General features: G+C 36.7%; 2 protein-coding genes across 2 annotated transcripts; both read left to right on the top strand.

Annotated features, from left to right (window-relative positions):
* The first annotated feature begins 6,002 nt into the window (after window positions 1-6,002).
* Window positions 6,003-10,272, top strand: LOC117339216. Its single transcript, XM_033900688.1, has 6 exons — window positions 6,003-6,089; window positions 6,583-6,721; window positions 7,834-7,994; window positions 8,686-8,837; window positions 9,085-9,322; window positions 10,016-10,272. The coding sequence occupies exons 2-6, from the start codon at window positions 6,591-6,593 to the stop codon at window positions 10,123-10,125; spliced, it is 792 nt and encodes a 263-aa protein (XP_033756579.1). The 5' UTR covers window positions 6,003-6,089; window positions 6,583-6,590; the 3' UTR covers window positions 10,126-10,272.
* A 4,849-nt stretch (window positions 10,273-15,121) lies between these two features.
* Window positions 15,122-23,305, top strand: LOC117338947 (paramyosin-like). Its single transcript, XM_033900312.1, has 5 exons — window positions 15,122-15,279; window positions 20,063-21,186; window positions 21,942-22,433; window positions 22,593-22,890; window positions 23,183-23,305. The coding sequence occupies exons 2-5, from the start codon at window positions 20,135-20,137 to the stop codon at window positions 23,222-23,224; spliced, it is 1,884 nt and encodes a 627-aa protein (XP_033756203.1). The 5' UTR covers window positions 15,122-15,279; window positions 20,063-20,134; the 3' UTR covers window positions 23,225-23,305.
* The last annotated feature ends 1,386 nt before the right edge of the window (window positions 23,306-24,691 follow it).

Consider the following 24,691-nt stretch of genomic DNA (forward strand, 5'->3'; position numbering starts at 1 on the left):
ACATACGACATACGACATTCAGATTTTGCCGCTCAACATACGACATACGACATTCAAAACTTCATATCTTGTGTTTTTACCAGCCAACGAGGCTGAACAAACGACATACGACATTCAGATTTTGAATGAACGTTCTATTAACAGCCGTATGTCGTATGTTCAGCCGCTGAACATTCAAAAGTTACCTCGTTGGCTGGTAAAAACACAAGATATGAAGTTTTGAATGTCGTATGTTGAGCGGCTGAACATTCAAAATCTGAATGTTGTATGTCGTATGTTCAGCCGCTGAACATTCAAAAGTTACCTCGTTGGCTGGTAAAAACACAAGATATGAAGTTTTGAATGTCGTATGTCGTATGTTGAGCGGCTGAACATTCAAAATCTGAATGTCGTATGTCGTATTTTCAGCCGCTGAACATTCAAACGTTACCTCGTTGATTGGTAAAAACACAAGATATAAAGTTTTGAATGTCGTATGTCGTATGTTGAGCGGCTGAACATTCAAAATCTGAATGTCGTATGTCGTATGTTCAGCCGCTGAACATTCAAAAGTTACCTCGTTGGCTGGTAAAAACACAAGATATGAAGTTTTGAATGTCGCATGTCGTATGTTGAGCGGCTGAACATTCAAAATCTGAATGTCGTTTGTCGTATGTTCAGCCGCTGAACATTCAAAAGTTACCTCGTTGGCTGGTAAAAACACAGGTCCAACATTTACTTGTAGCACTATTAACGGACCTACATATATGCATGTAGATAGTTTGTAATACTAGTAGATATCATACTGTCTATACAGTAATTATCAATATCACGATGATTATCCATATTATATGGGACGACTCATACATAGGATATTAATATTTCACGACAACTTTAAGTAACAGCATTGAGGTTTAAATAAAAGGTTTTCTAGATTGACAGACATGGGCATGGTCTTGGCGTGACGACTTCCCATACATTCCGACGTGGCGAGTGACCTTCGAAGCTCGGGTCATCCTAGTAGGTTGTAGAACAAGACAAATACATTATCATGATGATGGAGATATGGAATAAGAAGATATTCTGATTTGGTGTATCTAGGTCGGCGACATTAGAGACTCTGAGCCGTAAAAAGAAGGATATGTAGGTCTTGGAATTTTTTCAGGTCCAACAGTTACTTGTAGCACTATTAACGTACCTACAGATATACATGTAAATATTTTGTAATACTAGTTTCTACCACAATACCCTGTGTTATTCAACTCTCAGACCATCAGTTAATCATTACAGCTGTTGATTAACAATCTGTTTATACCACACGTGGTATAAACTCTGTACGCATTTCGATTGGCTAACACGGTGAACTTTGACCCAAGCTGCAATTGTTATTGACGTCATCAATGATCTAATGACGTCACATCACCGGGTCCCGGACGTCACCGGTACACTTTATTTGCACACGCGAAATTATACTTGGCCACGTTTCCCTTTGATTCAAGCCGATATTATTGTGGTAGAAACAGGTCACACGACTCGAAATTGTGTGATATGGAATTTATTTCACACTCGTAAGTTATTTTTTAAAAGTTGCAAAAAACACTCGCTAAAGCTCGTGTCTTTTGTAACTTTTAAAAAATAACTTACTCGTGTGAAATAAATTCCATATCCAACAACCACTCGTTGTGTAACCTCTATTTCTACCACAATACCCTGTGTTATTCAACTCTCAGACCATCAGTTAATCATTACAGCTGTTGATTAACAATCTGTTTATACCACACGTGGTATAAACTCTGTACGCATTTCGATTGGCTAACACGGTAACTTTGACCCAAGCTGCAATTGTTATTGACGTCATCAATAATCTAATGACGTCACATCATCGGGTCCCGGACGTCACCGGTACACTTTATTTGCATACGCGAAATTATACTTGGCCACGTTTCCCTTTGATTCAAGCCGATATTATTGTGGTAGAAACAGGTCACACGACTCGAAATTGTTGGATATGGAATTTATTTCACACTCGTAAGTTATTTTTTAAAAGTTGCAAAAAACACTCGCTAAAGCTCGTGTCTTTTGTAACTTTTAAAAAATAACTTACTCGTGTGAAATAAATCCCATATCCAACAACCACTCGTTGTGTAACCTCTATATATATCATACTGTCAATACAATAATTATCAATATCACGATAATTATCCATGTTATATAGGACGACTCATACATAGGATATTTAAACTAAAATGTTTGTTCCGAAATAGTATTGCAGGGAGATTGAGTGTTGAATGGTCGATTGAATATAGAAAATGTTAACAGTTATTATGCTTAACGAAAAGATGTACAAAGTTTTTTTAAAGTATCTGTGGTAATGCCGATGTATTGTGATGTCAATAAGATATAATTCCCATCTAGTGAAGTATCGTAATTGCCAATGTTGCTGTTTGCAGAAAACATGAAGCTGTGTTTGAAACTTGCCTTGATGATAAGTGGTTGAAAAAGCCAAAAAGTTTCATAACGACGGAACATATGGCGGAACCGTGACCTTCAGTGAAAATGGCGATACGTAAATACAGAGCAAACGCAACTAGCGATTAAAGTTTATAAATTAGTAATTAAAAACAATTGAAAATTATTTTCTTTGATAAAACACTTAATCAGACCTTAAAACTCTTACTTTATCATTTTCTGATAATTACCCACTAACTACCCACGCTATCTCAAGTTTTTAGTGAAATGATCACGTAGATACATCATATTCCTTCTACACTTATACAACCTTTATGCATTTACGGACGCGTAACCAAGCAGGACAATCTAAAATGTCTGCACTTCGTAGATACAAAGACTGGAAGTTATCGTTATTGAAGGGGAACATCTCTGAAGCGTTTTGAAAAGTGGAATGTTTTTGTTTTTCGGTTTTTTTTGTTCTTTTTGTTTTAATATAGCATCAAAGCTTTTAAACTTTCAGCTTTAAGAATTGTTATAAGCGTATTAGTGATATCACATTGTCTCTCAGCAATTAGAACAGTGAGATTCTTTAACGAACAGACGATATAATTAAATAACATTACTTTAAAGAGGCCAAGAGGAACGGAGCTATTTTTGTATCAGCTTTAATGTTGTTTACCAGACCTGTACGTGTATGACAACACTCTAACATTAAGGAATGATACTTTACGATAGAGGACCCAACTATATTTGACAATTTCTTTGTTGACAAAACTTCCTCTGTCATAGTCCTATTTGTTTTTCCGTCTAAATATATTTGATCGATCATGACCGAGCAGTTAAAAAACAATATATATAGAGGATATATGTCGAAACTGACAACCTTCTGTAGCATTCTCATGTGTATACGGGTACATGTGAGTTTTGGAGAATTCACAGTTTCCGGAACACCTCAGTATTTTTCATTCAGAAAATAGACCCTATTGTATGTATTTATCATTGGAAGATTTCAGCAGATAAGTATTTCTTTTTATAATCATGAGTGAAGTGAAAATGTTTATCCGTCGTTTCACGACAAACACTGATCATATCCGTATAAAACACATCGGAGTTAAATTTACAATCGTGTCACCTTTGATTTTGTGCATGTTTAGCTGTCGATTTTAGATCAACGCTTTGGCTCTGGGATATCATTGAATGCATAATATATTAGCTTCGATTTTCATTCGGCTGAACGCTATCGCCAATATCTAGTCAATTACGATAATATCGGTGAAAATGAATTACCACAAGGTATTTTTTATTGATGTAATCAACCTGTGAGTCTTTTCCCTGAAAACCGGTCATCACATTTTCACATGATTATCGTAGACCATATATGACTTTAAAGGATTTCAAAGTGAAACATAATATTGTGTAGGGCCGTGATATGGTAAAAGTCTCTTGTTCTAATAAAAGGGCTATGTTTTCTTATATTAGAGACTTGGTTTGGTACTTCTAATGTTGCTTTACAGAACGCATGTTACGGATGGTAATTTGACCTCTATTACATACATAACTGACAAGATTTATATGTACATTGTATGTTTGTTTTCATGATGAAACAGCAACTGTTTTGATATGTTTACGGATATTAAATTGTCCTACATTTTATACGTCAGTGACTTTGTTCAGTATAATGTCAAGCTGTTTTTATTCTATGTTTAGATAATAATAGGAACCATTTATAGAAGATGTTCATGCATATAGGTTACTGTACGATTGTAGATGATACATATGCTGAATTTGATGTTTGGTTAACGTTAAGTTAAAGTTTTAATCAGCAGTACATCTTTGGTTTCTCTACTATTCATTATTTGGATAGTGATTACCAAGGCAGCCAGACGGGTCCGTGGAATACATCATCTCTGTACCTGCTGGACATTTTTGTCAAAACAACAAAATGTTACTGACTTATAAACAAATTCGTAAATAAGGAACAAAGCTTAGATAGGCAAGGATATCCTAGTAGGCGTCTTCCTCGTCGACGACCCCCTCTCTCCAGATGTTGTTGACGGCCAATTGGTCAGGTTTCTGTTTCAAGACCTAATTTGAAATGACCTACAGTAGCGTGGTAATCGTCTCTATATAATTTAAATGGTAACAGACTCTTTTTTGTTAATTTGTTGGGATTTGTTCCAGTATAATAAGGAATATTGTCCTTGCTCGCCCCTTAGAAACATTACAAAAACAAACAAAAACAAAAAATAGGGGCTGCGGTGACCAAGTGGTTAAGGTGTCTCGACACTTTATCACTAGCCCTCCACAGCTGGGTTGCGAGTTCGAAACCTACGTGGGGCAGTTGCTAGGTACTGACAGTAGGCCGGTGCTTTTTCTCCGGGTACTCCGGCTTTCCTCCACCTTCAAAACCTGATACGTCTTTAAATGACCCTGGCTGTTACTAGAACGTTAAACAAAAACAAATCAAACCAAACGGGTAAAAAATAGCCATGTGTCCCCAAAACAGGTGCAATCAAGTGTAATGAGATCATCGATGTGGTGAAAATTTGAACACCAGGTTTACCAACGAGCATTAAAGACCTATAGAATACTGTCCAATTGGATTAACGTTTGGTTTGGTTTATTTTGTTTAACGTCCTATTAACAGGCATTCGACATATAGCTCTTATGAACTAACTTGTGATGTAGTGGTGTTTGCATTTTCAATTACGTAATATTAAGCAACCAAATTGGGACACAAACAAAGAGGACCACGAGAGCTCGAGATACAGGCATGGCAATATACTCTCCATTCAATTAATTAACAAAAGTCGTTTACGTTAATGTATCTCCCAGCGACCGAGCTATCCACTGATATGTTACAGCTTAGATGCTTGTTCATGAATAAAACACTCCTCAGAAACATGACACCGTCCCAGTTTTACTGGCCGGGTGCGATCCGGATGTTCACAATAAAAATGTTTATCTGTTTTCTCATGTGTTGTTTTATCTGTTGATGATTGAGATTGTGTATTATTATGTGATATTTTAAACACAAATTGTTGTATTATTGTCTGAGATATCCAGTGTGGTTCTGCATTTCTAGACATTTAATAAATTAACATTCACTCGATTTTGATGTATCTTATATATATATACCATAGCCACTTTTTAATGTTAAATTATACGTGAGTGTACCAGTTTATATATCTACATTTGTACACCTTTCGTTTGTTTGATATTGTTTCTTTTATGCCCATTTACTCACTTGTTTTTTGGGGGTTTTTTTTTGGGGGGGGGGGGGGGGCTAAGCTTAAATAGTAGCCAGTGTGTGTTGACGTAGCATAGCATAACTCAAATATATTTTTACAGATATGGATATTTCTGGTCAGGTAATAAGAGGTGCCGTAAACGTTGATGCCGTGTCTCATTCAAGGTACAGTACAATGTTACGAGTCACAAACTCTCTTTCCTCATCATAAACATGCGTGAAGTGTTCGTGTTAGTATTGCTATTTCAATCTGGTACGTATCACTGGTTCAAAATCAAGGCTTGTTTGTAAACGCGAAAGTTTATCACACATGTTTTAATCAACCTCCCGATACAGGAATTCCGTAAACTACTATATAAATCAGTCGACATTCAGCTGGACCTACAAGCCAAGAATATTACCATTACAGGTAGGTTGTGCTGGTAAAACTGTTTCATAAAAACGGTATATTAAGATAGGTGTTAAATACCATAGAATGTTTTGTCATGTGTAAAGCATTAGATAGGCAAATGATTTGTTGCATATGTTATTTATTGAGACAATGCAGGATAATTAATAGACTATTTTTGTCAATAACTTACTGTAATGAAAAAATCTACTTTTTCTTACTTCTATTTTCATCACCACATCGCTAATGTCGCATATTTTCGTAGTCAACATGTAACGGATGATGAACGATGTTAGGAGTGTTTTAAATATTTGGACATGTTTAAAATCATTTACTACCGTTATTATGCATTTTCTCGTGATGAATTGACTATGAATGAACTTTTTCTGATGTGTTTTAACAGCTTATATAAAGTAACTTCAGCTCAATTTGTATTGTTGTTCTAATGTTCGGTAATTATATGATGAAAATCTGCATCTAATTGTCTCTTGCATGATACTGGTTTACATTGCAGATTTCATCATGAAGCAGATTTTGGCCTTAGCTTTCCTGGTGTGTGGCGCATGCGCTCTTACCGTACATGAGGCTAAACAATTCCACAACAGTGGACAATATGGGGGAACCGTGGGATACAAAGATAACGGTGATGGCACGTGCGTTCTATATTTAGATTTTTCATATGTGTAGCATACATCAGTGGAAGGTATTCAAATATATCTTCGTAGCGATAAACTTTGTCACCACCCTAGCTCTCATTTGAGATTGTGACTTAACCCAGATTTGACCTTGATTTGTATGGCGGGTATCGTCCATTAAGTCGAAGACGATTACTCTTCCGGAACACCTGGTCTTATTCCTCACGTCCTTTTTCATGAGTCTCCTTGCAAATCTGTATTTTCGTTTATATGGTGTTCTCTTTAATTGATTTTGAGTTTGAATTATGGTTTCGTTAGTATGCTGATATCCTCTATTGTTTTTGTTTTGAAAGCAAATAATACGATAGAAGATACGGATGCATTCCTCAAAATGTAACTGTAAAACAACTACATAAGGATAACGTTAAGCAGGCTAATAATTTTAGAGGTGATAATAGTGTTAGATTGTGATTAACAAATATCAATTTAACGGTACAGTTTTGTAAAATGCTAAATATTTAGAGATGTTCTAGATACAGCGTCCATGGATACTGTACTACTATAATACACAGTGTAGGAAAATGTGTTATTCTAAAGTATCGTGCTGTTGTATCCAATAAATACCTCAACAACACTACAAATGTGCTATACTGGGACAGTTTTAAATGGTAATACAATATTTATATCTATATCACAACCACATGTTAAATGAGAGAGTTTCTATAGTCGTCGGTCTTAACCACAAGGTATGACTAAAATAGCCACAATTATCTTTTTATTGTATTTACGCGTATGTTCCAACATAATTTTTACATATTTAGTTAGTTTATGTTGTTTCGTTTGTTACCTTTTTGCTCACCAATTATTGGCTGTTAATAATATATAATGATATTGCTAAAATTTACTTATTATAAGCCTTCCTTATAGTCATAAGCCTTCAATATGGTTATATTTTCTGTTCGTCGTTATCTAGGCTTTTAAGCTACTCCTAATACAAGTTTTCGGAATTTCCTGATGCATTTCTCTCCTTTTCTTGTGGTTTTCTAGATAGCCCGAGTGACATCGTATGTGAAAGTATTTGACAATTATTGTCACCAGAATCATTAATTCCATTGATCCTATATTTTCAGTGTTACTTTGACATCGAACGGTCTCCCAGACCATCCTTTTGAAAGGGTGAACCCCAACCATCCAGAAACTCGCAGCGACGTGTACACTCTCCCCAAAAACCCTACGTTTGCTCACAGTACCGGATGTTTGGCCATGGGACCTATCGGAATGACGATTACAGGTACATTACCAGATGTTTGCCTAAGGGACCTATCCGAATAACGATAGCATGAACAGCACAACAATCTATCGCGGACCACGATTGGCTAAAACATAGCCTGATAATCAGTGAGAGCATGGCGGGTATTGAAATAGATATTTAATTAATTTGTTATTTAAACAGTAAATGGTTTTCAAATGACATTCAAAACTTCCGTTTAATATGTAGGAATGGTAATATCATAATTAAGAAATGTTTACAACTTTCCAATTATCCATTAATTCGGTTTACCTGCGTAAATCAGAAAATACAGTTAAATAAATGATATCCAAGTCCAAATCGATTAAAAAAGGCAACACATAACCAAAATAAAGTGGTTTCTAAAAGACGAAATGTAAATATTTCTGCTGCATGATATAACTTGTCCTAATTATTCTCAGCTAGAGACAGCGCTACATGTAAGTGTGATTCTTCAAATATATATTTTAATTAATGTGCTTTGTTTCCATACAAATGAATCATGAAGTCCTGGTACAATTTAAAGATGAAACCTCCCGGACAATATATGTAAAGCATCATAAGGTCTATTTAACATTCTGCCATTCTGTAATACATGTATATGTAACAAGAAGATCGAAATAATTCAGCCAGAAGTCGTTTTTGCACACAAACGATTTTCACCAAAATACTTAATTTGGACATCCTACAATAGGTTCTATGATCTACGATCCTCTGGATGCTGATGGAGAGAACGCCGTGGAGGGTTCCGGACGAGAACGGTTTGACCACTACGGAGGACATACCGACAATCACGGGATATACCATTATCATAAGATTCCGGGTACCTGGTTATACACTGGCGAGGTAAGGGGTCATACTTCAAATATTGGTAATAGGTCAATCATGGGTGTACATGTAAATATTAAATCGGGGACAAGGGGGTGTATTGGGACAAAAGGTGACATTTCATAGGAATACACAAGAGCAGGACACTATTGGATGTTTGTGGATATAATATGATATCGTGATCCATCATGTACACCCAATATCTCAGTGTTATTCTTCAATAACCCAGTCACTAAATTGCACAATGTACCTTTTTCAACACCAGGCTGACGAGCTTCTTGGAGTCGCATTTGATGGATTCCCAATCTATGGGCCAATGGCGTCGGACCTCGGGCGTGAGGTTACAAATAAAGAACTTGATGAATGCCACGGCCGAATGGTGAATGGAAAGTACAGATACCATGCCAACACGGAGTTCCCTTACTACCTCGGCTGTTACAAGGGAAATCCGACACACGCCAACCACGTCCGTACACAACACGGCATCTGTACTAGCACTTCCTGTACGTTAACATTTATCTAATCATTACGGATGTACAAGAATGACTATTTTTCGTCTTTCCAGGCGCAATGATGTATTATGTATGGACACTAACTTTATACATTCCGACGCTTATTCGTAATTTATGGAATGCATTTTGAAGTAAAAAAAAAAAATGGATTCTGTAGTCCGAATCATTTCGAATCTCTATTCGCTTATACTACCATGGGCGGATGATGGTCAGAATTCCTTTCTATATGAAAATGCATTTTATTCCCGACCCGGTCTGGGGGCGCACGTCTGAAAATGCTTTTTACTATTCAGACGTAACGAGTACATTTTGTTTATCGATAAAACGAATAAAACAAAATCCTATAGTAAGAAGTTCTGGCTACTATCCGAACCTAGCAGGATATTTAATCAGATAGATAGTCAGAATCATTCGGACTGTGAATTCTGGATTCTCAATCAAATAATTATTCAAACGTTCACGGTTCCAATTAAAACTGAAGATATACAACTTTTGGTGGACTATAACTAACTATATGTGTATGTCATATTTCTCCTTCAGCTTATTTTGATTTCATGCCATATTGTTCTACTAAATGTAAGTCCACAAATGTAAGGTGCTCAAAAATTATCACAGTTATAAACGAACTATACTTTGAAGAAAATAATGTGAAATAATGTACAATGCATTTGTGATATTTTCCAGCTCTACCAGAGTATGGTTACGTTTGCGCATGCCCGAAAGGTAATCACCCTCCACCCGCGGGAGCATCCGGTAACCACCACCATCACATGGGAGGACTGTTTGGTAGATAGGTTTGGAAAATATCATACTGGACCGCTAGCGGATGAAGATTTCATGTTTTGAGACCAGTTAGTAATTATTGAATTCTTTGTTTGCGTATGACTTCGTGGAGAAGCAGGTTCGCTATTCTTACGATTATAAAATCGATATCAAGGAAACAGTGGTTGCTCTTATTTTTGTTAATAACTTTTTTTCAAATACTGATGTACATGGATCCCTTGAAGGTGATGTTTTTACATTGTATTAACATAAACATAACCCAGCCTCCAAAAACACTTATACACCACACGCATGCATCTCACACAAAAAGGAGGTCGTCTTTAAATGACCATAGCCATTGATAGGACATAAAATAATACAAAACCAACTCAAACCAAATTAGTTTTTATCAATTAAGAAACGTCACATTATCGTATTAAAAAATTCAAACTCTATATCTTGACGGTTTGGTTTGGTTTGGTTTGGTTTGGTTTATTTTGTTTAACGTCCTATTAACAGCTAAGGTCATTTAAAGACGGTCTCCCGTGCGTGCAACAGGTATGCGTGTGGTGAGTGCGTATGTGTGTTTTGGGAGGTTGCGGTATGTTTGTGTGAAGTCTCCTTGTGGTAGGCCGGGACTTTTGCCAATTTTTAGTGCTACCTCACTGGAGCATACTGCCGAAGACACCAAGCAGCACACCCCACACGGTCACATTATACTGACAACGGGTGAACCAGTCGTCCCACTCCTAATATGCTGAGCGCTAAGCAGGAGTAGCAACTACCATTTTTAAAGGCTCTGGTATGTCTCGGCCAGGGGACAGAACCCAAAGCCTTCCTCACAGGGGCGAACGCTCAGATTGGATAACATTTAGAGAGAAGCAACACAATTTACATCGAAGTGCAAATTATAATATTGGCTTTAATGTCAAACTGAAAATACATGTATGTACCTTTCGTACTAAGCAAATTAATCTCATTGTTTGAATAAAGGGAAGTTAATCTTCCTAGATACCGATGCCTAACTACAGTATTTTATTTGACAATTTCCATTTACCGATATAAATATATACAACAAATTAAGTATACAAAAAAGATATTGAAACAAGAGTAAAGACACTGAACTAAATCTGACACTTATATTTAACATCTCCCCATTAGTAAGATAACTTCTAACAATTTCTAAAATCTGATTTCAGATTCTTACAATGCTGTTATAGTGTATATATCAAAGTCTTGCCTTCGCAAAATGTTTTGCTTTCTTCATTTTAATTATTTTTATTTGCAAGTCAAGGAGCAAACAAACAAGCAAAATCCTTATATGAATTTAATTGTATATTGGAATGCAAATTCTTTTCCGTGCAAAATTAAATAAAAGTCCTTTTCTTATTTTTAGAATCTTCAAAGGTTTCTTACCTGTAATGAGTGTACTTATAGGAGTTTAATAGATATCGACCACAACGACTTGATATAAATTATCATCGTCACGGTCCATTAATCACATCACAGCTACAATATGTCGTTTTCAAGGCATCATTAAGTTTGACTAGTATTTGGTGATACCCAAATTTATTTTAAACTAAATATCGATGTTTGTCCTGTTTCTCATTCACATCTTAGTGTTTTAAATCACCGAAAGAAACTAATATTTAATTGATATTCCAATTGATTCATAAAAAAGAGTCTGTTGTCAACCTGTGTTCTAATAATCAGCTAATCTGTCCGAAGACTCGCTGGTCATGTATACTTTGCATTCGCGTGTAACACAGAAGACCACGATGTCCTGTTAAAGAAGAGATTCGTTGATGTATCATAAATAGCCTTCCTTGTATGATATTGACTCAAGTTGTTCACATTTAGTACGATATATTACCTTATAATGAAGTAGAGAACTATCCTCCCGTTACCCCTTTGTACATGTTATTTGGCGCAGTCATTCCAGGAAAATAATACAAGCTGAACTCAAAATAAACTATAATGTGAGGTAAAATTTATACCTAGATATGAATGCTTATCAAGAACTCTCATAATGTCGTTATTTCACTTTCGTGTCATTTTCTGCGAATAGTGATCTAATAACTTAAGGGATTTACAACTAAAGAAATAGATACAAGATTTATAATGAACAATGAAATAATGCTACATAGTCGTCAGTGATGCTGGTGGTCAAAAAGGAGAGAAATCCAAAAGGAATGTCAGATGGATTAGAAATGAAAATGAGAGTAATCGACATCCAACCATGCCTTTGTTTACGATGTTGATGTTCTGATATGTGATCGTTGTTTTTAGTGAAAGTTTAACCCGGGTTCATGCTGGGCCTCTTGATTATTAGTAGGGAATCCGGTTATGCATAATTGATGTACGCAGCCGGTGTCAGATTGTAAACAAACGATCGGATCGTAGTAGTACTGGCTGCAGTGTTTCCGGAATCAGTGATGCTTTTTTGTATCATAATGTATTTGATATATGCTGCGGTGTTTATAGATCCATATTCTGCTGTAAGGAAAACATGGAGAGGGGGGCCATGAAACGTCAAATATAGCTTTTAATATGAGTATAAAACAATGGACAGACTTTTAAAACCGCGGATCATGCGTGTTTTATGGTTCGGCAACAAACGCATGGTATACAGGTATCATAATCATGTCACAATATCACGGTAAGTGCACTTATTAAATTATTGTCCTTTTAAATTAGAAGTACTACATGTCTTACAAAGAGTTATTATGACCGATTGAAAACAACACATAATTAATTGCATCACAGAGAAATTTTATCGCAGTCCGCCTCTACATTTGATACGTAATTGTTGGTTTTATAAGCGATCATTTTTGGTGATAATTAAGAGTTATTGTCGTGGATGTCATTTGATGCATTTTATGTGACAATTTGTGTATACTACGTCTGCTGTTAAGGGAGTTCCGAAACAATATTTCGTTCGAAAGAAATAGTATTGATTACGAACGCAATGTTGAATGTTATTGTATTGCTATATCATAACATAGAATATGCTTACACTCCCTAGCAATATCATTGAGTTCACAAACAAGTTATACTGCGTTCGAAAGCAACGTTGTTTTTTTCAAACAAGGTCTCAGCCACAGTAGTATACGCTCCCAGCAGTACAGCAATTGCCTACATAAGTTTTTCACCGTAACCCCTTCCATTGAGATGGGAAGGCCATCTTTCTCTTTCTCTTGACTATAGTGTCTCCCCGTATCTTTTATTTCACATTCTATCTCACATTTCTTCAGATTATCTAGGAATGGAGTGGAATTACATGTTTGTCTGTTGTCAATAATGTGACCAGGGATGAGTCGTCCTGCTGGTCTTCGGCATTATGTCTCAATGAGATGGCGCTATACAGTCGACATCAGATTTGCGCTATCACAAATAGACAACATGAACATACCAAAGCTTTCCAAAACACAAACACCCTCATCACACGTATGCATCTAGCACACTGAGGTCAATAACTACATATTAAGTCCTTTGTTAGGTCGAATCTATTTGCTTTGAAATAAACTGAACTTCTACCTTCAAAGATAGTCATATGATAGATAATGTAACACGAAGTCTGTTTATGCTGTAAACAACTTCTTGGCACTCAAATGAAACAGCCACAGCAGACTGAACTACTGCCAATGAAGAATGTTACTGTACCACAGAAAATAACATTGTACATGCTTCTGGCACTACATGATCGGCACATAATCTATTATATCAGATATCCTATAAAATATTCATTCATGCTCCCCGGGTGTACTTAATGAAGATATTACGTTTGACAGATACGAGGTGATGGTCTTCCAGGAGTCCTTAGGATGTTAAGATAAACCAGAGGTATAGTCCTTAGGATGTAAAGGTAACACCAGAGGTATAGTCCTTAGGATGTTAAGATAAACCAGAGGTATAGTCCTTAGGATGTAAAGATAACACCAGGAGTCTAGTCCTTAGGATGTAAAGGTAACACCAGGAGTCTAGTCCTTAAAATGTAAAGGTAACACCAGGAGTCTAGTCCTTAGGATGTTAAAGTAACATCAGGAGGTATAGTCCTTAGGATGGAAAGTTAACACGAGGAGTCTAGTCCTTAAGATGTAAAGGTAACACCAGAGGTCTAGTCCTTAAAATGTAAAGGTAACACCAGGAGTCTAGTACTTAGGATGTAAAGATAAAACCAGGAGGTATAGTCCTTAGGATGTAAAGTTAACACGAGGAGTCTAGTCCTTAAGATGTAAAGGTAACACGAGGGATCTGGTCCTTAGAAAGGACGTAAAGTTAACACCAGGAGGTCTAGTTTTTAGGATATAAAGGTAACACCAGGAGGTCTAGTCCTTAGGATGTTTTGTTTCACAATAACAAGTTGATGCAAAGATATGCCCTAAAGTGAAATGCCGATAATACATATGTAAAACTGACAATTTCAAAAATGTGTGAAAATATTTCAATTCATAACAACTCATAACAAACAATAAACAAGAGTATTGTTTTCCAAGCCAAACATGATATAAGTCTTTACATCTATTCGCCCTGCATTGTGTTGAGAGAGGGTTGCTGATGTTCCTGGCTCACTCTGCGGTGAGTAAGGCATTGGTCAGACTCGAAAACTCACTGAAGGTTTAAAAGTAACGACCTTTATATACCAGTCCTACTCTGATAGTGTGACAGCTCATGACGTATATCTCCCTGTGTGATTGCTCACTAAAGTAGCCCTCACGATGGTGGACGATCCCACTTGTTGACGAGAACGAAGCGCAATACTGTGATTGTTGCCCTCGCGTTGTAGGGTATCCCTCTTTGTTGGGATGAAGCTCAACAATATTGGTACGATATTCATAGAGAACTACAATGAAGCTCACTAAAATAACCATTATAATGTGCTTGCCCCATTCAGTGGAGAGACAGGAGAATTGATACACTCATGGAAATAACTCTACTATTGCTCCGATCCCACTTTGTGGCGATGACTAACGTTAAACAAAGGTTACTTTATCACAGCTGCTGTAGCATCATCATAAGTCACAAACAGAACATCTGCTCAGGTATTTCACACTTCAAATCGAATCACCCCGAGGATGTCTCTATACTGTGGTAACAGTCCGTGCTCAAGCGTCTTGTGTATCAGGATTTAGGATATAAACCAGTAAAACTACAGTCGGTATCCGAAGAGAAGAACTTTTTCAAAGGTAAGATTTTTGTATCTAAGACTGATTATTGGTTCTATATATAGACGGGGTTTCCCTATTAACTATCGTGCTGTGTTTTGTTTTCACATCAGAGTGTTCACAGTTTGGTTTATATACTGATGTTTTATTTATAGAATCAGAATTTGTTAGGTATGCTATTATGTATAAGTAACGTTGGAAGCTTTGCTGAATAGCGTTATTATTTATATGCAGGGGAATATCCTTCTTATATGTGTATATCGTCAGAAAGGTTCATACCATCTAGATGATATTAATTTTGATCACTGTCTTGGTCGATAGTCAGAACTCTTACCTGTATACGTACATGTAAACACGATGTTTTTGAAACACTGCACTGGTCCGTACTTAGTCAATTTGTATGTAAATCCTAACAGTGCGATAATATAAAGTAGACATCGATAGATAAAAGGCCTGACGGAGTTTGCTTACAGTCACTTTTTTCCAAGCACATTTTTTGAAAAGGTCGCCGTCACATGACACAATGTTTAAGGAATATGGTCGAAAGAATACAAGGATAAGTCTACAAAAACATACTGGCCACTAGACTGAAGAGTTTGTGTCCAGCTGGCAGACATGTTAGGTCATTTGTTGAACTTACGAACGAATGTAATTGTCACAATAACATACTGTTTTGCTGATGCTCTGAAATTTGAATACATTCAACCTTGCACTTCAATCAATGGCGCGTTGAGAAAATATTTGTGATGTGATATTGGCTACCTCCGTTTACCAAGATGATGGACACAATCAAATGCAGGAAAGGTGCAGAATGTTTATTTTGTTAGTTGAGGATTAGATACACTATTTTAAAACACGTATTGTTATCTTTTAAAATGAAGTACACACCAACAGACCACTACATCGATCGTATGGTCCATTTAAAGTAAAGAGTGACCAATATTAGGATACATTTCAAGACAATACTTGTAAAAGAAAATTGTTTATTTCTGACTAATGGATGTAATATGTAAGTTAGTGAGTTGAAAATTCTTAGCTGCCAATCAACACTATCAAGGTCATAAGGGCCTAACAAGGGCAGGTGAAAACAAACTTTTTACAAACGAAACATTTACAATTTTGAATATATATTGGTACAGTCACGTATTGTTTCAAATGAAAAATGTAAAAGCTGTGTTTACCGTGCAGAAATGACACATATATATTGACCAATCAGAGACGTGTATTTACTGTGCAAAAACGACACATAAACCTCGACCAATCAGAGACCTATGTTTACCCTGGCAAAATGACACATATACATTGACCAATCAGAGACCTGTGTTTACCGTGCAAAAATGACACATAAACATTGACTAATCAGAGACCCGTGTTAACTGTTCACCATATCAAACATAGCTTGCTGTGACAACTAGTACTTATTCGGAGATCGTGCTTCCTGTCACCAAGTGTATCAGGGTCGCCAATACCCTGCAAATGTCATAGTTTTGATTTTAAAAGAAGGCAATATACTTTTATATCAAATCAGTAATCAGCTATAATAACCATGTCATTTTTTAATTCATTGACCTTAATGCTAAGAATTAACTTCATTTTGAACAATATCGATTGCAACTTAATTTTACCAATTCAATAATGTGTCGTTAGTTACAGGTAAGTGTCGGGAACATGCTTTATCTGTTGTGATGGTTGTAAAACCCGTAAGCAACGTTAACGCTCCCTCCTCAAGGGGTGGACAGATATATTAGATATTGAATGTTTGTTCATAACATTGATATGAGATATTGACCGCAACACTGTAAATAACGACATAGATACCCCGATAATATTATCCTTCGACATTCAAGCGACATTTTTGACTCAGATTGTAATGTAACAGGAATTAAGTTCTTGTTGTCATCAAATGAAAGATGCTTCACTATTATTTTAAGATAAATCTGGTAAAGTGGGGGACCTAGCATCCAATGAGTCAGAAACTACTAGCTTCAAGCACACAAGGTCATGTAGTAGGAAGAAAATATGTATTGTGTTATATGTAAGTATAAAATAAAATAGTACGGTATCACAGTACAGGGGAAACATATATATAACATAGTATCACAAATGACGAAGGGAGGCAATTTTATTATTAGCGCCCTGACTGGGCTTCGAACTCACAATCTACGTCACATAATCGCTTAGCCAGTAATACCCACAGCTTATTCCACTGCACAACATCAATGTTCGTAACAAAAGAATGTTTCAATGGCTGTGATGGGTGGTCGTTACACTGATATGATCGTGGAGACAAATCGTCAATTATATTAAATGGATACCTGGATCACAATTTAAACACATGCATGGATGTGAATTGTACATTTCAACACAGTACAATTACGACAGGGAATATGCCCATATAGATTTGTTGCAACATATGATATATTATGCAATTGGGTGGGTAAATTATGCATCATATTCAGTAAAAACAGAGTTGGGAAGTAATAGGTCTCAGTATGATGCCTACGGTAAAACTTTCAGTACATTCCCTCCGGATAACGTCTCCTTACATATGGATCTGATATCAGTCAATAACGTTAAACTGGGCGTGACAATAAACATTTTACAAAGATGGGCGACATCTTGAGATATAACTGTTCAGTTGAGGGTGTAGTAGGTAACAGGTTGTGTTCACCAAGGCTAATCATACATCACGGCATTCCAAATCGATAGTCTTTATTCTGTACGGGATTATAATCCGGACGGTAAAAATCAATATCAAGCCGTTGTACATCAAGTTTGTTTGGGAAACTTCAAAATGAAATATTATCAGAACAGGAGTGTGTGGGTAAGTAAGATATTCTCTAAGAATCAGAACATCTTACGAACATGCTATGACTGTATTAGCCGTGTTCATGATTAACGTGAAGTCTCTAAATCCCTGGTGTTTAAATCTAGAAACTGTCGATTCAGAAATTAGTAGTTTTGATTTTGATTAATTTGTGGTACTTCTTCTTGAATTTAAGAACCATAATGTTTCAAAACGTCGTAAATAATATGTCAACTAGTATGCATGAATTCACCATGAACCTATGTAGTACTAAAAAACTGCGTTATATACAGGATATTAATCATATGAATTATATGTTTGTATTGTTTTCTTTATTATAAACATCACTTTTGCATCATGTACATGTATGCGTTCAAATGAAATATGTCATTAGTTGACTCTTTATAGAACAAAAACTATATAGCAAGAAGTTTGAAATTCGATATTGCAAACTGAAATTAAATTTGTTGTTTGATTTACACTTACCCGGTTACTGTAGCACCGCGGTAACGCCAACGCTTCTTCTCATTACATGTATATGTTAGCGACACAAATCGAGCGGTCCCATAGGGTCTACATTATCATTCAATCTATGGAAAGTTAAATTCACATTTATATATCTAAAGCAGTATCAATATTAATGGTTAATCATTAACGAATGATTTTAAATGAATAGAAAATGTATACACATGGATAAGTATCACTTATATCTGGTATCTGAGGACTCAAGTAAAATCGCACTTAATGAGTATACACATTGTAGTCACTTTGTGACACCAATATACGAAATATGATGTCGAATCGTCTATTGCCAACAAGCAAAGTGACACATGCATTAAACTGATGTCGTAGATAGCATAGCTTTACGACAAACCGACGTCACATTACGCTTACACAATAAATGCGAAATGTTCCATTTTGTAAATTACAATTTATATGTCATTGGATAATAAAGTATGTACGAGTTTGAATACAGCGACATATGTAGACACATGTCTGAGTGATACGTAATCTTGTAATATACGGAGTTCATTTCATCAGTATGGTCCACTATATAGACAATGATGTACTAACATCAGATTTAATCATCTCATCTTTGTGTTATATAGAATGGTATATTTCAAGGATAACTCTTTGTATTATATAGAATGGTATATTTCAAGGATAGCTCTTTGTGTTATATAGAATGGTATATTTCAAGGACAGCTCTATGTGTTATATAGAATGGTATATTTCAAGGACAGTTCTTTGTATTATATAGAATGGTATATTTCAAGGACAGTTCTTTGTATTATATAGAATGGTATATTTCAAGGACAGTTCTTTGTATTATATTGAATGGTATATTTCAAGGACAGCTCTTTGTGTTATATAGAATGGTATATTTCAAGGACAGTTCTTTGTATTATATAGAATGGTATATTTCAAGGATAACTCTTTGTATTATATAGAATGGTATATTTCAAGGACAGCTCTATGTGTTATATAGGATGGTATATTTCAAGGACAGCTCTTTGTGTTATATAGGATGGTATATTTCAAGGGCAGTTCTTTGTATTTTATAGAATAGTATATTTCAAGGACAGTTCTTTGTATTATATAGAATGGTATATTTCAAGGACAACTCTTTGTGTTATATAGAATGGTATATTTCAAGGACAGTTCTTTGTATTATATAGAATAGTATATTTCAAGGACAGCTCTTTGTGTTATATAGGATGGTATATTTCAAGGATAGCTCTTTGTCTAATATAGAATGGTATATTTCAAGGACAGCTCTTTGTGTTATATAGAATAGTATATTTCAAGGATAGCTCTTTGTTTGTTAACTGTCGTCGCTTTTTTTCATGGTACATGAGAATAATGCTTCAATGATGCACGCATGAGCAATTACTGCACCGAATGGTCACTCGACTTGTTTTATATAGAGCTAATATATACCTAGTAGGTAACTTTGATGATCATAATAATTATGTGAACTGAAAATGTATTTTTCAGGAATAAAGCTGATCATCCGGGAGCGACAAAGATAGTGTGAACTCTGACCTGGCTGTACGTATTGGCGTCGTCATGGAGAGTAAAGTACGGCATGATTCATTAGTGTCCAGCGTCAGTACCAGTGAAACCGACATCCTTAGCGATATGATCCCATACCGATGTCCCAAGTGTGGAAACAAACGCCGATTCGCTGCTTTGAGGGACCTTAAGCTCCATCTTGACGTAGAGCATTCATTTAAAATGGGATGTGTCAAACCCCGCTCAAGGAATGATGTTTTTAATCACAAATTAACAAAGGAGAAACCATTAGTTACTTCAGGAAAATATGTTAAAACTAAGCACGGAGGAAAGTTTTCTCCAAGGTCATCGACTTCTGAAGGAAGTTACGGCTCCATGTTGAAATATTATGACGATGAGGCAAAAATTCTGGAGATGAAAGTAAAAAAGGCAAAAGAAACTGAAATAAAAAATAAACTAAATAGAAACATTTTGCCTAAATCAGGTGGAGAAAATCTCAATAAGATGGGTATGCCAAATGGAGATGATTTAAAGCAAAGTTTCAATAACGTAAACAACCAATTGTTGAAGTCAAGACACAAGGAGTGGCAGGCTTCGGAAGCTCTTTATCAAGCGGAGGACATCATACTAGGTGTTGAGGAAGCTGCCGAAAATCGGTGTCTCGACCAGCAGGTGGTCATCCGGGACCTTGTCAATGACCTTAGACAAAAGGAAGGTCAACTGAATCGTGCCAACAACGACCTAGATAAAGTAAGGCGTGAACGAGAGTCTCTTATGTTGGAGGTTGAGGAGCTATTTTCAGAGGCGAATACGGGGAACACCGTCTTGAGGGAAGAACTCGGAAGACGGGAACACATGTTAGGAGACGTGAACAGACAGCTCGACACCCTAAGGGCAAGGGCACGTATTGACCTGGATAGAAAAGAGGATGAGTTGATCGCGGCCGAGGGTCGAGTGGAAGCCTTGGAAAAGGAAAGGGAGCGCTTAGTTCAGGGAACAAATACGCTGTTAGAGCAGGCTGACAAAGACCGTGCTGTCTTAAAGGAGACGGTGCAAACCAAAGAAAAACACCTTCATCAAGTCAATAGGGAACTCGACAAACTCAAGTAAGTTCAAAATACGAGTTTTAACTATCAGGTATTTTGTAGAACAATACCTGGGAATTGTATTTGCTATCACAAATTGACATTGGCCACTTATTAGAATACTTATACTGGTATTTGGATATACGTATATTAACATACATACTTAATTTAATCATAGTAAGCCTATAAAAGACTTGAACATTAGAATGACATATACATCTAGAGAAATGGTTCTCGCATTATAATAAATAACACTTCCGTTGATAAAACGGACAGTCCCAACTCAAAAATTATGAATTAATAATATGGTAATGATTTCCAACATTATCCGGCTGCGCCATTCTAAACCATTATGCCCGTTACCAGTCAGAACGCAAGCCTGAATAAATTGAAGTACAGTAACGCAACCGGCCTTAATCTGAATCTGACTATTTAATCTCTCAAAATCAATCAGAACATAACGTGGATTGGTAATTTAATTACATTATATTATTATTATTATTGTGCCAATATGCTGCTGGGTGTCTTCGGCAGTATGCTTCAGTGAGATAGCACTGTAAATCGGCAAAAGTTCCGCCCTATCACAAGGAGACTTAACACGTACATACCGCAGCCTCCCAAAACACATACGCACTCACCACACGCATGCATGTCGCACGCACGGGAGGCCGTCCTTAAATGACCTTAGCTGTTAATAGGACGTTAACCAATAAAACCAAGCCAAACCACGAAAACGAAGCTATATGGCATAACCCCATAATCACTTTATATTGTAGATCCGAACAGAGTGACTTAGTCCAGGAAAGTGTTGATCTCTACGAAAAGGCCAACGAGGGAACAGCCAGATTGAAACACCTTGTTCAGGCAAAGGACAACCAACTACAAGAAGCTTTCCATGAACTTGAGAGCATGAAGAATGTGCACGAAAAACTAATCTGGCAGTCCAAGACATTAACAGAACAAGCCGATAGCAATAACCAGGCACTTACGGAATTGCTTCAAAGTAAGGAAGAAGAATTGGAGCGAGCAAAGCAAACACTTTCAAAGGTCAAGGAGAACAACATGGCTGCTTTCAAGACCGTTTTGGCAGACAAGGAGGCGGAGCTTATACAGGCAAAGAATGAGCTTGCCAATGCCAAAGCGGAGAAGACTGCCATGATGGAGAGTGTTAAGGACCTAACGCAGAAAGCAAGCGACCAAGACGTCAAGATGACAGAACTACATAATCAAGTTCAGGAAAGAGAACGGAAACTTCAGGAGAAAGAAAGGTAGGCTCCATACTTTAACACTGTAAGTCGTTCTTACTGACCCATGAGCTAGAACCTTTAGCTATTGAGCAGTGGATCGTTTTAAGATATTGCATTACAACACGATTGACTTGAACAAATGTAAAGAATTAATGCATCTAATGCATTTGTGTTTTGCAGAGATCTTGATTCATTAAAGACGTTCCTGAGTTCCGCTGCCGAGAAGGAGGTTGCCGCTCGTAGTAAACTCGAACAATTCATCAGTGGTTTGATTGATCGAGCAGACAAAGCCGAAAGTGAGTTACACAAAATCAAAACTAGGTCAATGTCCGAAGTTGATCTTTCAAGGTCGCATACCCTTGGCGACGTGTCTGATGTCATGGAATCAGACCAGGAAGATCAGCGGTTATCTCATAACCGCCAGAAGGTCCGGGCAAAGTCGCAAGATTCCAATTTAAAATCGGCTAACTTCAGCAAAGTAAGTTCTAAATCAATAATGCTTTTCCCCGAATACACTCAGTTTTATTCTGATAATTAATTGCATAAATCTTTAAATTTGAGTACTTTTTTGAATTTGCTGTTAATTATTTATCCTTGAAACCTGTAAGCCGATGCAATTTACAATCTACAAACCTGGCAAAGTCTATTTCTGCGAAATGACTACAAAAAAGAAATGCAAATACGAAAAAAAAAGTAAAACGAAAAGCAATTCCTGGGGATTACTGGAATTACACATATCTTGAATAAGTACTATGCTATTTGTTGTGTAGGTGCATATGAACTCCGGTCTGGATGATGTCTCGACAGGGTAAGGTTAATTTAATCAGATGTTTTTTCCCAAAACCTCTATGTTATTACGTGAAAATATAATCCCATTTTTCTGGTATTGTAACAACAAATGCTAGCTTATCCGTTGTGGTATTTCATGTAAACAAATTCTTATGACAGGCAAGTCTATGAAGTCTTTAAAACAGTTCAAGGGAATTATCTCATGACAAAATTTGACATTGGTACCAGTAAAAGAGGTATATTTTGATAAAGTCCTATTAATGTGACAGAAATTATACAAGTGACCATAAAAGGCGGTTGATGCATAGCGTGTTGTGCTATTTTCATACCCATCAATTGCTGTTTCAGACAAAGCACAAATGAAGATAAAGCCCGTGCAAGTAAGCCACAAAGTGATAAAAACGCCCACCCCTGGCAAAAGATTTTGCGGAAGAATTGTTTAAGTGATAATTACAGTACCGACGACCCTGAAATTGACGTTCCAAATACAGAATCGGACTTCGACCGAAATGCTTCAGAAAAACATCGAAACATTAGTCATGATGATAAACCACAACGATTAAAAAATAAATATCCCAAAACGGCAGCGTGTCTAGACAAGTCCTTGTTGCCACAGGATCAGCAGACCGAAATGGACTCTACAAAACACCTGTCCTATCACCCAGAGCAGAGAGGATCGGGTACAAAGAACAGAGGTCATTATGACGGGATCACAGATGGCAATTATGCCACTGATTCCGGGCACCTTGCAGATCCTGTACCAAATACTTCTGTACCTATCAGACCTCAAAGAGATAATAGTATTTTCTATTTCGGCCAGACTAATAATGAAAATGCAGAAAACCGATGGCTATTTGGAAGTTCACTTCAGCCCCAAAGCATTCATAGTAAAATACATAGCGGCCTACATTCAACAAAATCAACCGTTGCAGAAAGAAATTTCCAGCAATTTACTCCACAAACATCGGGAGTCAATAAGAATATTCCCTTTTCTGAATTTTCTAGAAACCAAAATAACAATCAACAATCATTTGGTATTGGTCCGAGTACAGCTCCAGTTACGAGTCTGTCTGGTCAGACAACCCTATCAATGAATCCTCCTCCACAGCAGATGGTTCAGGGAAAGGTGTTTGCACGGCAAAAAATTGTACCGCGACCTAAGAGTGAATCTGAGCTAAAGCAGACCACTAATTCTCAGCGAAGTTTTCAACTGAATCAACAATTGAAGAACACATGTTTGTCTACTCAGCCCGTAGACTCCACCATACACCACTATAATCATGGTTTTCCACAGAGTTCATTTCCAAATATTATTCCCGAGATTCGCAATGATTCGGCGTCTCAGAATCGACACATTGGTATACCAACATTCACCACCACTATATCATCATCGCAAAGGTATTCAACCGGACCGTTCACAAAGGTTGCAGGTCAGGGAAATATAGAAACAAATGTTTCGAGCTCACAGAGATATCCCAGCGGACCATTCG

This window comes from Pecten maximus, chromosome 12, assembly GCF_902652985.1.
Source record: "Pecten maximus chromosome 12, xPecMax1.1, whole genome shotgun sequence".
NCBI lineage: Eukaryota > Metazoa > Mollusca > Bivalvia > Pectinida > Pectinidae > Pecten > Pecten maximus.

Coding starts and splice junctions, on each gene's coding strand:
- LOC117339216 (XM_033900688.1), top strand. CDS start 6,591: ATGAAGCAGATTTTGGCCTTAGCTTTCCTGGTGTGTGGCGCATGCGCT. Junction 6,722..7,833: donor AAAGATAACGGTGATGGCAC/GTGCGTTCTATA, acceptor CTATATTTTCAG/TGTTACTTTGACATCGAACG. Junction 9,323..10,015: donor CATCTGTACTAGCACTTCCT/GTACGTTAACAT, acceptor GATATTTTCCAG/CTCTACCAGAGTATGGTTAC.
- LOC117338947 (XM_033900312.1), top strand. CDS start 20,135: ATGGAGAGTAAAGTACGGCATGATTCATTAGTGTCCAGCGTCAGTACC. Junction 21,187..21,941: donor AGGGAACTCGACAAACTCAA/GTAAGTTCAAAA, acceptor TTTATATTGTAG/ATCCGAACAGAGTGACTTAG. Junction 22,434..22,592: donor AAACTTCAGGAGAAAGAAAG/GTAGGCTCCATA, acceptor TGTGTTTTGCAG/AGATCTTGATTCATTAAAGA.